The 18148-nt window shown below is 38.1% G+C and overlaps 1 protein-coding gene across 1 annotated transcript; it reads right to left on the reverse strand.

Moving 5' to 3' along the window:
* Positions 1 to 56: 56 nt before the first annotated feature.
* On the reverse strand, positions 57 to 16761 carry LOC103696074 (peroxisomal fatty acid beta-oxidation multifunctional protein-like). Its single transcript, XM_008777590.6, has 18 exons — positions 16522 to 16761; positions 16182 to 16253; positions 14883 to 14945; positions 14734 to 14790; positions 14514 to 14581; positions 14342 to 14423; positions 14175 to 14230; positions 11502 to 11804; positions 10705 to 10791; positions 9182 to 9356; positions 8833 to 8954; positions 8182 to 8345; positions 6693 to 6947; positions 5387 to 5508; positions 5143 to 5264; positions 4857 to 5005; positions 1673 to 1811; positions 57 to 480 (listed from the first exon to the last, which is right to left on the reverse strand). The coding sequence occupies exons 1-18, from the start codon at positions 16613 to 16615 to the stop codon at positions 433 to 435; spliced, it is 2178 nt and encodes a 725-aa protein (XP_008775812.4). The 5' UTR covers positions 16616 to 16761; the 3' UTR covers positions 57 to 432.
* Positions 16762 to 18148: the final 1387 nt, after the last annotated feature.

Below are 18148 nucleotides of genomic sequence, written 5' to 3' on the forward strand. Positions count from 1 at the left end.
AAAATTTTGGCTATGCTGCTACCAGACGCCACATTAAGGTTGCGAAGCTCATGCAATGAAAACAACATCATGTGCCATTATTCACTACATTTGATAAACAGCTAGACAACAAGCAGATCAAATTATTATCCCATCCATCATGTACGATTACTAGGGGGCAAGCAACCATCAATGGTCCACCCGTGTGATGATATGCTGTGCCACTGATTACTGGAACAGGATGAGGGGAGGGGAGGGGGGGGTAGAATAGTGGTTTATCGTTCACACCTTTTGCGGCAGCTAGCAAATCAAATACTACAAACAGCAAGGTAAAACATGTTGAATTATTTGGTGCTTCTCAGAGTGCTCGAGCTGATTGTATTCGAATCCTTCAAGCCAAAACAGATTCTATAGCCAAGCCCTGAAACCTTGTCCGGTTGTTGGGAGAGCCGCTTACATGCGTGACCTTGAAGCTTCTGATGGGGACAGACTGAGCATGCTCTGTAAGAACAAGTTCGTGAATTCAGAATATAGTGTAACGCATACATAGAGCGTCTAGAACCAATATCAGGGCATGCAATTATATCACAACTTAAATGGTCTATTTTGGTATAATTAATGACTTCAAGGACCAGTATATCAGTCAGTTTATGTAATTTTACTTCCTATTTATGCGATAATGATAATATAATGACCATGAACTCTCCATACTGCATATTGGTGGTGTGAAGAGACAGTCTAGGTAGTATGTCCAGCCAGCACCTCAGTTGCTGGCTTTGCTCCTGGACGAGCAGATCCTCAATAGGGCGCTTGTGATTGTGAAGCCACCTCATAGAGAATTCTTCTCTTTGTGATATAAAAAAAAAACACCAGTTTAGAAGTACGTTTCTCATAATATGTGCAAGTCATGTAGATCTCAGCAGTTGCAGAACTCCCAAAAGGTCGTTGTACCAAACGAGATTTGGTAGTTTTCCGAGACACATTTAACTTTAAGAAGCCTCCAAGCAAAGTAAACTGGGAGAACATATCAAGGTAACGTCTTAAATATATCAGGGAAAATAAAAACTTGGATGTAGCTTGAGCAACTTGAGGGATACAGTCTCTTTCAATTCTCAAGTAAAACTAAAAATAAAAACAGAAAAAAAGGTGGAACAGAGGTTCATTTTAGTCATGGTCTGCCGTACCCTGAGACCGGTATCAGATCAGCGTGGAATCCGGTACCGGTAGCTTAACGTTGGAGAACCGGTACGGAACCGGTACGGAACCAGTACGGAACCGGTATAGAACCGGTACATACCGGTCCGGGCCGCCACCGGTACATCGACCGATACCAGTACGGCGGACCTTGATTTTAGTGAATACATAATAAATCAGTGTCTCATGCAAAATTGGAATGACATGTTCTGGAGTGGGACGTCGAACTGAGGAGAGTGGCTAATGCATTACTATGATCCAGATAGCATGTTATAATGTAAAGAATATCAATGCAATAGAAAATGTGAAAAAGCTTCTGTATGCAGCCAAATCATCTCACGTAGAATGTATGCTTTAAAACAAAAACATCAAATCTAAAAACAATTGAGATTAATAAAAACTCCAGCAAATTAGTTGGCCCACCAAAAAAGTGTAGGAAACTGGAAGAAATCATAATGAAGTAATGTGGGGTTAGACCAAAGGATGATGAGGTTCATACCAGGGGTAGGCCTTTGCTGGCTCTTTCTTCCAAGTAAGATGATGGTTTAAAGAATCCACCATATACTTCTGCCCACTTTTTGAGCCTTGAATTTATGTAATCAGCTCCAACAGTATCAGCCCAAAACACAATGCCACCCCTTCAAATAGAGGGGAAAAAAATCAAGTCATATTTGTCGAACTCAATATGAACATAGAAATCCTAAGCCTACATGCATGCAAAAATGTTTGCAGATACGACCAAAATAAAACATCACAACAAGAATCAAGCATGAAAACATATGACAGCAGTAAGCAAAAGAAGAGGAGCATTATGCTACGCCATCATGATGATGTTTCAACATAAGAGAGCAAATATTAATGTTTGCAGAATATTAACCGTCATGAGGTTGCTAAGGATTCAACAAAGTTGATAGTAGTTAGCCAGTAAATAGTGGTTAGATTCTTTATTGATGATCCAACAGAGGCAGTCATGTCCAACAATGCAAATTGCCAATAAGTGATTTAATCTCCAATAAATGGTCATTGAAACTCTCATGAAGAGTCGAAGGAAGGAAGGAGACTCTTAGCATCTATGATTCAATTATATATAAATACAAGAGAAACATTGGAACCATGCAATAAAACAATAAAAATCACCATGGCAGCAATAGGCAAAATTTATCTACTAACAAAAAGCCACAGCCATCCCATATATTCAGGTAAAATGAATGTATATTAACTATCAAGTAGTTCAACTCTAGGTACAGTCAATATGGCATGCTTCAATACTTAACCTAGACTTCCTAAGGGCTCGTTTGGTTCGCGGGAAAAGAAGGGGGGAAAGTGTGGTCAACGGGAAAGTAATGAGATGCCTCTTGTTTGGTTGGAGTTTTCAAAGGAGAGAGAAGGGAAAGTTGTATTCCCATGGGAATGTGATTCCCACATTTCATGGGAAAGTCTTTCCCATGAGAAACATGGGAAAGTTACTTTCCCATGAGGTGGGAATCACTCCATTTTTACTTTTTTCCAAAAAGTCCCTTCAGCATTAAAGAAGCATTAAAGAGGCATTAAAAACCTAATTTTTATTAAGGGCATAATAGGAATTATATATAACTTTCCTAGGAAAGTGGATGGCCAACCAAACATAAGCACCTTGGAAATTTGTCACTTTCCCATGGTCAACCAAACATGCCAAAAGTACTTTCCTAGGCATCCTCTTCCTAGGAATTTGTTTCCCAGGAATCATATTCCTAGAAAGGAAAATGCTTCCCGTGAACCAAACGAGCCCTAAAACATGAACATATGAAGGTGAACACCTTTTTCTCAGGCTAATATCAAACTGGAATAAAATTGTTCTTATATAGTTGTCTCCATCATCTCCTTGGTTACCAGGTCAGCTATTCTACATTTAAAACAAATAATCAATATTCTTTAAATAAGTACATGGCTTTTTTTGTCCATTAATTCATCCATACCACATAACTATTTGATTATTCTTTAAACAAGTCCATAACTTTTTTTTCTCCATATTCAATTATTCTTTAAATAACATTTTTCTCCATTAACTACAAACGTGAAATCTGGAAAGTGAACCATAGCACATAATTATCGACAATTGTGAATGGACACTCTAATTTAATAATTTTGTGCTCCTTTCTTCCATAAATTATTATTCAATCTTTCTTATCTTAGAATGATTGTTCCATGTCCCCGAAAATGCAAGCAATCACGCTGGACCCTGATTCAACATGATCCAAACCTAACATGAATAAAATTAGGTTGTGTGTGTAGGTATTTTACTGGTAAAACCAGCCAATTTACTGCACAGTCAAATCTAGTCAGCTTGGACAAGGCTATAACAAACCCATCAGATGGTCAAAAGGCTTCATGTTGGTTGAATTAAGGTTTGGTCCAGCATGGTTGGTCCATCAAGAAAGTTGAAGAGGTGAAGCCAAATGTTCACAATATTGCTGCAGTTTATAAACTCATCACAAATTTATGGTAATCAGAGACTATTATGTGGCTCCAACCTAACTAGGTATAAACAGTAATAAAAAGCCTTTAAAATCTATGTTTATAGCAGAATTTCAAACTTGCTGACCTGGACAGAACCTTTTTTTCATAGCCAGGTCATGTGTCATATATTCAAGCCCAGGTTAACCAACTGGATCCACTGCCCCTTTCCATCTCCATGATACTCAATGTCCAAATTCCAAAACACCCACTTTTTTCAAGCCGGAAGAAAGGAAAAAGAGAAGAAGAGGAGGAAGGAGGAGAGGATCTAGCCTAAATCCTTTCTCACAAAAATGACCAGCTCTCCTTCCGGGATCTGGCTTAAGGAATCCCTCTTTCTCCCAGATCTGGCATTAGCTGCCCTATCCTCCTTAGATCTGCGACGCTGACCCTCCTCCGCAGACTTTATGACTCACCCCCCACCACACAAAATCTGCGATGGTGACCCTTCTTCACAGATCTCACGAGTTCGACCTGCAGCCTTTCCAGATCCAGCAAGGTCTCCTTCCCAGATCCAATGGGTCTGGTAACAACAATCTCTCTTCTTCCCCACATCCAGTGCAGACCTTCTCCCAAGATAGAGAAGACAAATCGAACAGGAAATGATTAGGAAAGGGTTGTTGATTTCACATTCTTTTATTTATTATTTAACCCATGCAGGTCAAAAGTGGTTGGGTCCAGTAGTTCGAACGGTTGAACCACCTGGTTCCATGGGTTGAACAAGTTCTATGATATGTGGATTTTGATATGACCTGATCACCCATTAGTTGTCAGGTCCACCTGCTCACACTTTAAAACACTGGTACACAGTAATTAAGAAATCATTTAGCAATTAATAATACTTTAAAAGTAAATTGTCAAGTGATCAATCCTTTTAAGGCCACAGAATAAATAACTCAGCCAACCAAGACTGACCACCAGATCACGTCTAACTCAGGTTACACTCAGTTAAACTTTAAGTGAAACATACACAATATTAAAGCTATATAAGATCTGATTCGGACCCAAATGTGATCCATGATGGCTTTGTAATTTGGGACTGATCAGTTTTTTGTCAGCCAATTCAAATTACCTTTTCTTGAAAACATTTTTTTTCTTTAACAAAAAACTCAGGGTTCTGAAAAAGGAAAGCTGAAGCTAATAATTCAATCACACGTGAGAAGCAAGTCTTAGCCTTTTTAGTTACTCACCTGTACCTAGGGAAACCCATTCCAAGGACAGATGCGATGTCAAGGTCTGATGCTCGAACAACAATTCTTTCATCCATCACCCTACATGCCTCATTCACGACTGGAAAGAAAATCATCTCCAGAATTTCTTGGTCGCTCAAAATTATAGGCTGCAAGGAATATTAAATCATATCAGGCAAACTCCAATCACAGACATTCAGGTTAACGCGAATAGCAACAGAAGCATAGGATGAGAGAGAACAAGAGAATAGCAACAGAAGCATAGGATGAGAGAGAACAAGAGAACCTTTCCACCAGGCATAATGTTAGTACGCCTTCTAGATTCCTCAACAATAGCTTGTATGCTAGGATCAGGTTTTGGCTTGCTTCCCTTTTCATATATGTAGAAACCCTTCCCATTGCTCTTTCCTGTCAGTAGAAAACCTCCATGAAATGCCATTTGCATAGATCGGACAAGAGTCAAGAGGACATACGTAGAAAGATAGAGTTGCAAGATCTAAGATACAGGGAAACTAAAATTTACTTCATACCATTTCGCCCATTTTCTACCAACAATTCGACCAGATCGGACTCAAATGTACGACCCTTGAAGGCAGAAGCATATATTTTCCCAACTGCAAAATACACTCCATATCCAGCCAAATCTTGTAGCCTGTCAACACAAGAAACATAACAATTCAATAGAGCTGGAAACATCACCGATTAATTAGATATCAGGTACATTATTCCACATGGTGCACAACCTACTGTTATAGCATATATGTCAAGAAAGGTAAGTCTGTTATATGGGATGGGACAGTTGAATTGTATCCCCGGATGAATGCATGTACACAACCCAAACATGATGCTTTCCAAATATGTGGAAGGATATTCTACGATCTACATTCTATCCCCCAAAGTCTTTCCTCTGAACTACTACCATCACCAACAAAAGGAAGGCAGAAGCATTAGCAATACAAATGCATCCATGGAAAATATAGGGCGACACATCAAGTTCAAGACCAGAGTACTATTTTATGCAGAGAAGCACAGATGCCACGGCATACAAATGAAAAAAGAATGTGTAATGACTGAACAAAAAATCCATGAAAGCAATCTAGAAGTACGAGTAAGTACTACTTTGCAATATAGTGACCTCATGAGAGAGGAAACAGATTGATGAATACATATCCCATACACAGCCCAACCCCCTGCTTGAAGTACTGTGTGAATCATATTTTGCTTTATTGTAGTCTAACCTATCCTAGTAGATAGTTAATTTTATAATCTTTTATTGATGGTCCCTTATGCCTATAGGTCTCCATGAAAGAGCTAAAGCTGCAGCTGAGGTGATAATTGATGGAGTAAGAGAACACATTCAGCTGCCAAAGAAGCTACAAAATGCCTGTCATTGCACGCGTGCCTTGAAAAATCTAATACAGAAGATCAGCACACACACAAAAATACCATCAAATATGGTGGCAAAATGAAAGAAATTCTGATAATCAAAGTGAAGCCAAAAAAAGAGTAGGTCACCAAAAAGAAAGCAAGATGAGAGAAAAAGATTAATAGGGAAAATATACTAAACATACAAATTTGCTTTATTTTGTAGATTCCAGAAGGAAAACACCTTCTTTCAATAATATTAATAAATACCAAAGGACATAATCTCAGTAGATGAAAAAGTTTCTTTTGTTCAATAAATTTTTTCTCCATGAAAATAAAAGAAACCGATCAGTCTTCCTCCATATTTTCTGCAGTCAATTATTAAGAAAAATGAGAAAACAATTGCTATCTTCTTTTCTTCCATCCAACTAACATCATTGCAAAACAGTAATGTGGGTAAAGAGAGCTTACTGAAAAGGACCCATTGGCATGCCAAAATTGCTTATCACTCTATCAATTCTGAACACATCAACACCAAGATGAACCAACAAATTTGCCGCTTGATTGTAAGGAAAGAATGTACGATTAACTGCAAAACCAGTGCAGTTTCCAACTACAACAGGGACTTTCTTTATGGCCTTCCCGACTGTCATGAGATCATAGATTACTTGTGGAGATGTCTTCTCTGTCCGAACAATTTCCAGGAGAGGCATCACATGAGCTGGACTGTTTATTGCATATCTCATCAGTACAAAATCATATTTTCCAATTAATAAAAACTGCACACAGAGTACAATAAAATTTTCGGGTGATCAAGGTAGAACTCCCCAACATATGTGTATTATATGAGTACTTACATAGATTGATCTCAAGTTTCCTTGCATATTCAATTTTAAATGTGTAATGCCCAGGAAAGAACACACAAATTTCAGAAATAGTTATGCAACAAAAGATGTTCATTTAGTGATTCATGAGACAAGATTTGATTTAAAATTCAAGTTTGAAGTGGTTCCACATTTACAAGAAATTAATAACAGATTACATGCATCAAGAAATGGTGTTGTAAACTAAAAAAGTTTTTCTTCCGCAGGTCTTTCATAATTATCATGGCTATTTATGATAGCTTCAATCTAAAAGGGCTTCAAAACAACTTGTAAAGGTCAACTAATTCTAGAAGATGCACCACTAGCTTGTACAAAGTAGAAGGCAAGCTATGCTATGGCTGGGCCTGCCCTATCATGGGTCTAGTTTGAGCCCAAATAAAAAATTTGGGCTATTCCAGCTAGGCCAGATCCCATTTAGGGCCCAGCCATGTGAAAAGTGGTCCTGGACTTGCACACCACCAGATCAAAAAAAAAAAAAAAAAAAACATGTCGACATGCATCAACAATTCATATACAGTCAAGCACTTTTGAAATGTAGAGATTCACAGACTTCAGATTTTAAAGATCATGCTCAAAGTTAGAAAGACTTGGCCCAAACCTCGCATCATGGGACTTGGGCTTGCCTGAGCCCATCACCAACCCTATTCTTAGCAGTTTGATAGCGCATTAAAAACTTCATAAATGGATATCTCAATGCACAAGGCTTCACTATAGGGTCTGGGGAGGGTCAAATTATGTAGCCTTGCCCCATATGCGGAGAAGTGGTTTCCATGTTTTAAACACATCCAAGTTACAATAGAGCAACCTTATCATTGTGCTGAGCCCTGCCCTCTAGCATTAAAAAGTTTATATCCATCTAAAATATGCTAAGTACTCCTGCAGCAATGTTTTAGGAGTATGTGAAACAAAAGTATAACCAAGTTACCCCATTGTTCATGAACTTATCAACAAGTTTCCGAACCATATTGACTTCATCATACAGTTTACTACTTATGGTCAACTAAGGTTTCCACCATATCTTGTTTTGAACAAGCTTTCCAGTCGAGTACTTATCAATTAAATGAATCACCTCTGACCTGAAAAAATGTGCCCCCAGGATACGATCTTGAGATCGTGTTCTCTCTCCAACAATATTCAGATCAATGGTGGATGTGTTGGTTGCCAAAATGCAGGTCGGAGGACAGATCTTTTCAATTTCAGCAAATATTGACTGTTTCAATGAAACATTTTCAATAACAGCCTGCAGAATAAATGGAAAGCTGTTAGAGTTTCAGAGAAGAATCTGGAAAATAAGGCCCTCCAAGATATAATAATTAAACCACACATTATAACAACTGAAAAATAAGAACCTTTAGCTAGAAATGCTTCTGTAGCCTATGTAACCATAGTAAGAAAACACTAATTTCAGAAAGATAGGCTGCATATTTCACGCTAATAATTTTCAAGTTCACTTGAACTTGAACTTGGTTTAATTTAAACAGACTTGACATTAAATCTAGCAAGTCAACAGGCACACTTGTACTATAAACAGAACCCTAATGCCTGAAATATATAATCAATTCACTAACAATGAATAGAAGATCAGAAAATTATTTGCTAGAATAGGAAGCATTTCTTTCATTCCAATTCATCAAACTGTAAATTTGTATACAGTTATATAAGAAAATTAAATCTAAATTACAGTACGGATGGTTCAATAAATTGCCAGGAAGAGTTGGAATTGGAACCTCTATGACCATATCAACATGCTTGAACTCTGAATAATCTAATGCACCCTTAAGAAGCGATAAGGCCTTATTCATCTTATCCTTTGTTAATGAGCCTTTCTTCACTAGCCCTTCAAGATTGGCTGCAATCAATAATATTGGCACAAGTTCCTTAGAACAACAAACTAAAGTTGGCATAAAACACAATTCTAGATAATCATCTGCTGTAATTCTTACAGCTATGAATTATAAACATACTACTTTGTCGAAACATAATTTGACCTTAATAAGGGGGAATCTACCACCGGTGATTGTAATGGCAGGAAAAAAAATTAGAGCTAGCCATTGAGGTTTAATGCTTTGCACACACCTGATATCGTTTTCAGCCCCTTCTGCAGAAACTTGGAATCAATTTCCTTGAGAATGACAGATATGTCACTTAGTATAAGGGCAGTAGCTATGCCAGAACCCATCAAACCACCACCGATAACAGCAACCTTTTTTATGTTCCTAGGTGTGATTCCGATATCAGTAACATTAGGTACCTGTACAGACAATCAAATAAGTACTAATCCAGATTCCTAAACTTATTTAGACAGGTAAAAAGTAAATTACAAGACAGGATGATCCCAAAAAAAGCATACAGAATTTATAGCTTGCACTGATTCAAATAAAGCAGATAAATCTTACTAGAGAATGCCACATACTACAAGGAAAAAAGGTAACAGAAAACAAAAGAAACTACCATCTAGCTTCTGCTCATGCAAAGCTGCTGGTATAATTCGCTAAAAATAATTATAATACAAAGTTCGGTTTCCGTCCCTTCTCCATTAAACATTCAATTGCATCAGGTAGATTGCAAATAAGTAAGGCAGACTGCACACACTTAGAATGGTAACCATGAAGCATGGTTTTAAAAACCGGCCCAAGCACCCATGTAGGCACTCACTTAGGCAGATCAGGCCCCTTTCTTGGGCCTAGGCAGCCCACCATGTGGCGGGCACCTGGGCACAGGTCCACACTAAAGCACATCTTTAGGCAAGCGCTTGAGCATTGAGCCACAGGGGCGGATGCACATAAATGGGTCGGGTACCCATCAACCTGGTACTCAGTCCAAATTATTTTAATCTCTTTACCCTTTTCTCCGTTCCTCCAAATCCACCATTTCTAACCCTAAATCCTAGCAATTGCAGTGGTCGTCGGTCGAAAATCAACAGTTAGTGAGCAGCAGACAGTGTACAGCGTAAGCATTGACACAAAGGTAATTTTTTCCTTCTTTTGTTTTTCTTCTTCTCAATCTTTCTTTCCCCCTTTTTTGTTTTCAGGATAGTGCGTCGCCAGCTGAATCAGCTGCTGCTGCAGTGATTCCACCAGCTGAAGCTGTTGCTACTGGTGGTATGCCAGCTCTAATGGTGCTTGTGCTGATGCAGCAGCCAACAGTAGCTGCTGCTATCATGCTGCTGCTGGTGGTGCCACTGGCAACCCTTGCAGAATGGGCTGTGGTTGAGCAGCCACCTAGGCACCGACTTAGCACCTAGGCACTGAGCACCCCCTAGCCACCAGCCTCACGCCTCCCATGTTTAAAGCATTGCCATTAAGCATAACCTAAGACTTTCTTTGCGCCCCCCGCCCCAACCCAAAAAAAAATGCCATTTTTGTTTTCACGAATAAATGAGCACAAACATTACTGTATCATTTTAATATTTTGCTACAATCTTTTTTTGCAACATTTTAAAATTTCGACAGAAACCACATTCAATTTAGGTTACCATATCAATTATGCCCCATTTTTTCAATCACTATCAAAATGATAAAAAACAACAATAGGCAACTGGGAAAGATAGACAATGAAAAAGAAATAATGAACTGAAAGCACATAATCAACAGAATTACCTTAGAAGTTGCACGTTGTGAAAAAAAGACATGAACAAGCCCCTTTGCAGTGCTTGATAACACCAACTCTTTAAAAACCTTTGCTTCCTGTGGATAGAAAATCAAATCTAGTACAAAAAAGTTGTACATATATAAAGCATCGGTCCCTCATAAACATGACAAAGAAAAATGAAATATTACAATATCTAGAAAAATACCCTGAAGAAAAGTTACAGAATGGATTTTCTTTTTCTCACTTCCGAATTTGGGAGACACCAAAGTCCCGATAATATTTCTTTGATGTCAACACAAGAGTGTGCAGTCCCCTCTTGTGAGCTCACAATTAAACTCACATAGCAGGCTACAAAGTGACCCAGTATGTCACCATAGGATCCGAAAATGCATCCTCATTTTTTTAAAAAAATCACTCAATATGGATCATTATTCTGGTTATCTGCATAGGATAGAAATGCTACATGTTCTGTTTCTTGCTTAATTGAAGGTTTAGGTTCTTGCTGAATTATCCCCCCTAATAACAAATTTAAGTAAAGAGAGGTTCCTTTATTTCTTGCTCACTTCATCCAAATTCTCGCCCAAAAGTGCGTATTTGGCATGGTTGATCAAACTTCCAACAAGCAGTAAGTGAAATACACAGAATAATTTTTACCTAATCAATTTCTTGAATTTAAATGGTCACATATTCAAAGAATGGACCTGCAATCCGAATCACAGTGGCTTCAAGCATAGAACTTAAGCGTTCTGCATTGCCAAATATTGCATCCTCATTATCATAGCAAATAAAGCAAATGCATATATACCTTCAGAACACCAGCATATCCTCCAAAAACTATGCCTTCCTCCATTGCGTCAAGGCATACTTGGTGCTGTGGCATATTTGGAGCTATCCTCTTAGCCTGTTGCCTAGCAGCTTTCAATATCTCACGTGCTTCAGCAAGGGAACTGAGTCTGTCAGTTCGACGAAGAGAGCTAATCCAAGGTTTGCGTCGTTCGGCAATTTCTAAAGCCCAAAGTCGTGATATCTTCATCAACTCTTCAGGGGAAACAATGGCATCAATAAGGCCATATTCTTTCCCTTCCTTGGCACGAATTGACTTTGATAGCTGCATGAAAATATTAGCAATGTGCCCTATTGTCAATTTTAAAAATATTTAATATAGTGAACTTCATGGATGTGAATGAAATGCATAGCATTAACAATAAAAAAAAGAAAAGAAATTGTCATGTCAAGATTACTTCTTCAGCGGTATAATGTCATTCTCATTATTAAGTAGTACGTGCTAATTGAAAATGAATTATCAGGGACAATATTATGATTTATGGATAATAATGAAATAATAAATGAGACGGCCAAATTTGCAATGCAAAGAGATGAACAGTAATATGCATAACAATTTCCAACATCATAATGGAATGGGTTCACCTCTTACTAAACAGGTTAGTTTCCTAAAACTTACCAGCACATTAGACTCCTAATGAAAATCAATATTGAAAGTGATCACTTGAAGAGTAGACCAAAAATAGTTCCTTTAAGACAATAAATTTCCTGGTTTAGGTTTACCTATGGCATAGAGTACATTTACTTATTTGAAGACCAAATGCCCTAAAGTCCAATGACATTATTTGTTTTAACAAGTTCTTAGGTTCATCAAATGATAGGAAATCATCCTGAATGATAGAATGCCCCCAGCCTATCATGGCCCTGAATCCAGTAAGGTCTAGGAGGGCTTGCATCAGGACATATTTTACAAAATTTAAAGGCACTCCAAAGGATTTAATCACCTGATCAAATCTTTAATAGGAAGCAACATACATGGACCTTAATATTTGGGGTTTATATCAGTGTGTAGTGGGGGCTCATTGTCTAGCTCGAAGTATGGCATATGTTTGTTTTTGAAAACTTTTAGTCAGGAGTCATGGTAGAAATGCTTGGAATTTTCTTGAGTCAAACAACTAGGCAGCTGTCTAATGTAATAGTTGGTTGCTTCTTGTGGTCATAATTATGTTAAGGGTTAGTGGAAGATGTAGATGGGCATCAGCTGCCACAGAGATAATATGAAGTTACTTTGCAATGTTTGGAACTCCCATATTGAACAGACTCAGTGTTGTGTATCTTCTTATATTTATAAGTCAAGAGAAACTTAAAGTCAGTAGAACTACGTTTTAGAGGGTCCTCCTAGATGGAAGATTTTCAAATTCTGGAACACAAAAAGTGACTGCTATGTAAAAGAACAGAGTTGTTCTTAGATACAAATCACCTAGATTAACCACTAGCTACAATCATGGTTTAAACTGCAGGTTCAATCCAAAAGGTACGAGGAGATTGCTTGATCTTTGGAAGGATCTCTGCTTCAGATAGTAATAATTTTTTTCTTATAATGCTATCCCCAACAAAGGCATGACTATCATCATAATATTAAATAATTAAATCACACCCTTGACCCTTCAATACCTACTCCCACATAATAAAACCTCAAGTTTTCCACATTAGCTTCTCATCTTACAGACCATTACCTGTACATAAATATCATGCTAAATACCAAACTATGTTTTTCTAAGATAGCAATCCAAGCAACTCTTGGTTCACAGCATCAAATCGATGTGAAGATGGCCAGATTAGTTCAGGTACAGTGTCATAGCAGGCAGTCCCACTAGTAGCCAGCCCATAAACTAAAACCATCTTCCCTGAGAGCAAGAGCTTAGATGGAGCAACATGACAGAACCAAGAGATCAGCTATCATTTTCTGGTTCGGAATGCTAATTGAAGCCAATAAGTTTCAAACTACCCGGTTATGAAAAGCAAAGCAGAAGATAAAAGGACATGGCCGACAAACAAAGGTAGCTCAAACTTCAAGAGTAAGAGCAATTATGAAATAAATGTATTATAACTTTGTTCCTATGAGTGCTCTGAGTTAAGAAGAGGTCAGAGAGCAAGGTCCTAAACAACAATATCGAACCTTGTACTATTTTTTCATCAAAACGGTATGACATTGGTACGGTACTGGTAACGAAAGATATGTACCAAAACTGACAACTTCACAAAAAGGAAACAAAAAAATTAAAAGTGTTGGTAATTTGATATGCACCAATTTGGTTGGTACGGCATTGTCAGTATGGACCAGTGTGACCTATAGGGTTTCATCATCCTGACAATCGTAGCAGTGCCAAGTTAGCACCAAAATGGTATAGCAGCAGTTGTACCATCCCGCTGATCATTTTTGAACCCATGGCATAGAGGTTTAAACTCTTCCTATTTCTAAATCAATAGGAAGCCATTATTACTTGTTGGAGGATGTTGAGCATTTATACATAACAAAGGGAGAAAAAAACATGCATTGTCGAGCTTTGTTAAAGGTATGAACCTAGACAAGAAGAAATCTTCTTCGAAAGCCTCAATCAGAAGTATATCCACGTATACATCACATGATTAATTTTAAATATCCAAAAAGTTCCTTGTGATGAATAAGACTCACCAACATCATTTCTATAGCCTTTGGCAGCCCGACAAGCCTTGGTAGCCGCTGGGTACCTTTAGATCATGAGTCTCCAAGTGAGTTTATTATTAGTAAAATGTACAAACAAAATAACAAGTACTCACTCCATGGATGTATCATATATGATAATATGAAACTATCATTACCTCCAAAACCAGGAATAATTCCAAGAGTCAATTCTGGCAATCCAAGTTGAGCTTCAGGGGTAGATATTCGAGCATGGCAACCCTATAGAAAAATAGCCACAAGAGTTTTGAGAATCAAATCTAAAGGACAAGATGATCAGACTGCATCTTGTACTAAGCAGTAAGCACAAACCATTGCCAACTCTAAACCACCACCAAGTGCAAGCCCTTGAATGGCTGCAACAGAAGGCTTTTTGGCATCTGCAGAAATTGATGCACAATGATTACACATCCATGAACTAGAACATTTATAAGGAATAGGTAAATGTTGGATTTAAGTATCATAAAGATATTTTCCAACATAAGCAACATAAAGAAAACTAGGCAAGAACTAGCAGAGATAAAATGAAGACCTTCAACTGTGTTCACCACAAGTTCAACAGATACATCTGGTAGACGTGACAGATCTCCTGCAGAGCAACAATTCATAAGTAAACCAACAGCGAAAAATTAGTGAAATAAGAATTATGTCATAGTTGTGCATCTGCAAAGAATTTCGTACCTGTCTTATGAACTTCAGCGAAAACATTGATATCAAAACCACCAGAGAACTTGCCCATGTAACCTTAAGAGCACATTCACATATCGGCAACAATGCAAGATAAGTCAGTCATGTTGGTGGACGTTATGATGCTTTGCTGGGATTCCCCACATCAAATTAAAACAAGAGATAACTAGAGCATTTCATCAAGCCTATCGTTATAATAAAATGCCAATTGTCAATCTATGCTCCTGTAGTCAGCCACCAAAAATCTGGATATTGCAAGTAGTGGACCAAATATAATATTACAAGGACATGTGTGCATGCATGCGTTCATGTAGGTTCAATCACCAAAGAATTATGTGTTTAGAAGGTTATCCACCTCCATGAAGAAGACAGAGTCAGAAAGCCAGCTATACCAATCATCTTAGCTTAAGAAAGATATCATGAGATAAGGTATCTTTAATCTTACCAATCATGTTTTAAACTTGTGTAACTTATGAAGTCGTGCAAACATTTCTCTTTTTTCATTGTTGTTTAAAAGAAAGGAGTGATCTATGAGATCATTGCATAATCTTAACTAAAAATCTCTTCGCTATCTTTGTAATACCTTTATCAAATCCTGCTCAGCGACCTGTTCATATGCCTATTTTCTGGATTAAAAATAAATATAGAAGAAAGCACTTAAAAGTAATCATTCATAAGAAAAAGGAGCTCCATAATAGTTTTAGAATGTAAAGAATCTCTGATGCTAAAGAACATTATCAGCGGCAAACCAATGACAACTAAGAAAAACAGCATACATGCAGTGTTGCCAATAAAAGATCCAAGCAGGAGCATGGCCGTTGCTTATTTAACATGACTGAAACTTTTAAATGGCAGCTGATCGATTAATCGAGACTTTTTGACTTTAGGTGAAGACTAATTGATAGATAGCGGGAGAAAATGATGCAATTGCAGATCGGGAATGTCTTGACCTCTATCGAGCATATTAGGGATGAGAAATGATGGAAGAGAAAACTAAGACCATAAATATTCTCCTTAAAATTCATTTATCGTTCTCCTTTGTTTTACACAATCACAGGAGTTCTGCGCCTTCACTAATAACTGTTAGCGCTGTTTTTTCATATGACGAAGCGGAATCCAGGACTAACAGCTTAGAAAATTCATTCCTTTACTACAGGTCAAAGAGGAAAATACAAGAACTTTTGGTCTATAAAGAACAGCTAATTAAAGCGAAAAAAAAATAAATTCTGGACCAAAGACACCACAAATCTTCAAGAAAAACCTAGAAAAATTTCAAAAGCATCAGAATCTCACCAGTCAACACAACAGCCTTGACGTCATCCCTGTTCATCGCTTCGGCGTACTTCTCCTTCAATCCGGCAATAACTACACCAAACCAATGTAAACCAATGTAATACCAATCCCAGAACAAGTGAGTCGGCAAAAAAAAAAACAAAAGTAAAACAATAGTCTTCAATAAGGACAGCAAGGTAAGCCTCGATTCAAGAAAGAGCGGCTCTCGAACCCAAACTCAAGAAAAAAAGGGCAGAATAGGGCATTGAAATTAAAGATACCCCCGAAAAGAAATGAAATAATTCAAAGAATTAAAGGAAACACGAGAAACGAATCAGAAAAATGCGGCGATCGGGATTACTTTTGGGATGCAACGCATTGACGGGAGGGTTGGAGATGGTGATGACTGCAACTCCGTCTCCACCGACCTCCATCGAGACCCAAATCCCCGCCATCTCGTCGAGCTCCAAGAATCAAAGCTACGGTTTTCGACTAGAAACGTAGCGTCCACCGATCAAGAATGCAAGAGAGATCGCCTCTTCTCCGACGCAGGCGGTGTGACGCGCGCAATACGTCGGCTGGTGATCTATTTTAATACGCTAGGATCCGGTAAGTTATTCCCTAGACGAGATTTTGTCGACACGCGTTGGACTACGTGGCAATCATTTATTTGCCTGGTGCAACTCCGCTTTATTTACACGCAACCCATCTTGAATCACGAGTCAATACAAGATAATATTTTATGTCAGACCAAGGATCTATCACGACCGTACAATCTCTCGTGGGCCGCGTGCTTGTGGACGGTCCGGATAGATTACGAGTGCGAGGAGGAGGTCCCGCGTTGCAATTGAGGAGTAGTGGAGTACGTATCCCGCGAGCATATACTCATAGTTGTCCACCGGATCACCGTACTGGGAGTGCGTTGAGCCGTTGATTTCAGGCACCACCTGCATTGGGAATTTAAAAAAAAAAAAAAAGAAAGAGGAGGAGAATTCCGATTGGAGGCGATCGGCTGAAAGGATGATATTAAAAGATATACGATTCGCCCGGACAGTTTGTCTGACACGAATCATAAAGTTATACGTGGCAGCAAATTATCCGTGGAGTTACCATGCCGCGAAAGGAAGAGCAGGATGCCGTGCATCAAGTTTGCTTTAAAAATTATTTTTTTCAAAACTATCTCTCTATTCAATAAATTTTTTAAAAATATTTTTTTATTTAATTGATTTTCTGATTTAATAGAATATATTAGAAAAATATGTTTATTTTAATTTTCATTCCAATTATTTTGATTTCGATATCGATTATATTTCTGGTGGCGAGGTTTCATCTCTTTGGCTTTCTCTATTGTTGCAGAAAGAAAAACTCTTTTTAAAGCCAATTTGAAGAAGGACTCTCTCGTCTTTCCTTTCTCATGAATACATGACATTAATCTCATAGCTCACAATTCATTTTTAAAGAACATTTATTCAATCAGAAAAGACTCCCATGAGCAGCTGGGCGTTATCAGTTCAGCTTTGACTTGGCTTGAGTTTGGTATTCCATTTCATTTTGTAGCCCAATTTGAAACAACTACAATATTAATCAATAAACAAATCGGAAGACCAATCTCTTTATGACTTCCGAATAGACGAAGCGGACAAGTTGGTGCTTGACGCGGTACCTGGTTGGTGCTTATCTCTTGAGGCATAAATTATATGTGGTTGGTGCAGTCTCTTTCGAGAAGATATGTGGTTGGTGCATTCAAGAGGAACATCAACGATCTACGGTTTACTGTCCCGTGGTTGGGGGTTGGTGTGCTTTGGAGAGCAGAATGCCAACCCATTTGTCATGTCCCTGCAGGACTTAAAACGAAAGCCTTGATAATTTATTTATCTTAAAATGTGTTTGATCCTAATACACAATTTATGTCATTGAAAACGAGTACGGGTATACATAATAAAATTAGAAAATAACAAGTTTCAGAGTGCTATAGACAACTTCGCATC

Source organism: Phoenix dactylifera, chromosome 5, assembly GCF_051530095.1.
Source record: "Phoenix dactylifera cultivar Ajwa chromosome 5, Ajwa_hap1_PhDact_Kaust_v1.1, whole genome shotgun sequence".
Lineage (NCBI taxonomy): Eukaryota > Viridiplantae > Streptophyta > Magnoliopsida > Arecales > Arecaceae > Phoenix > Phoenix dactylifera.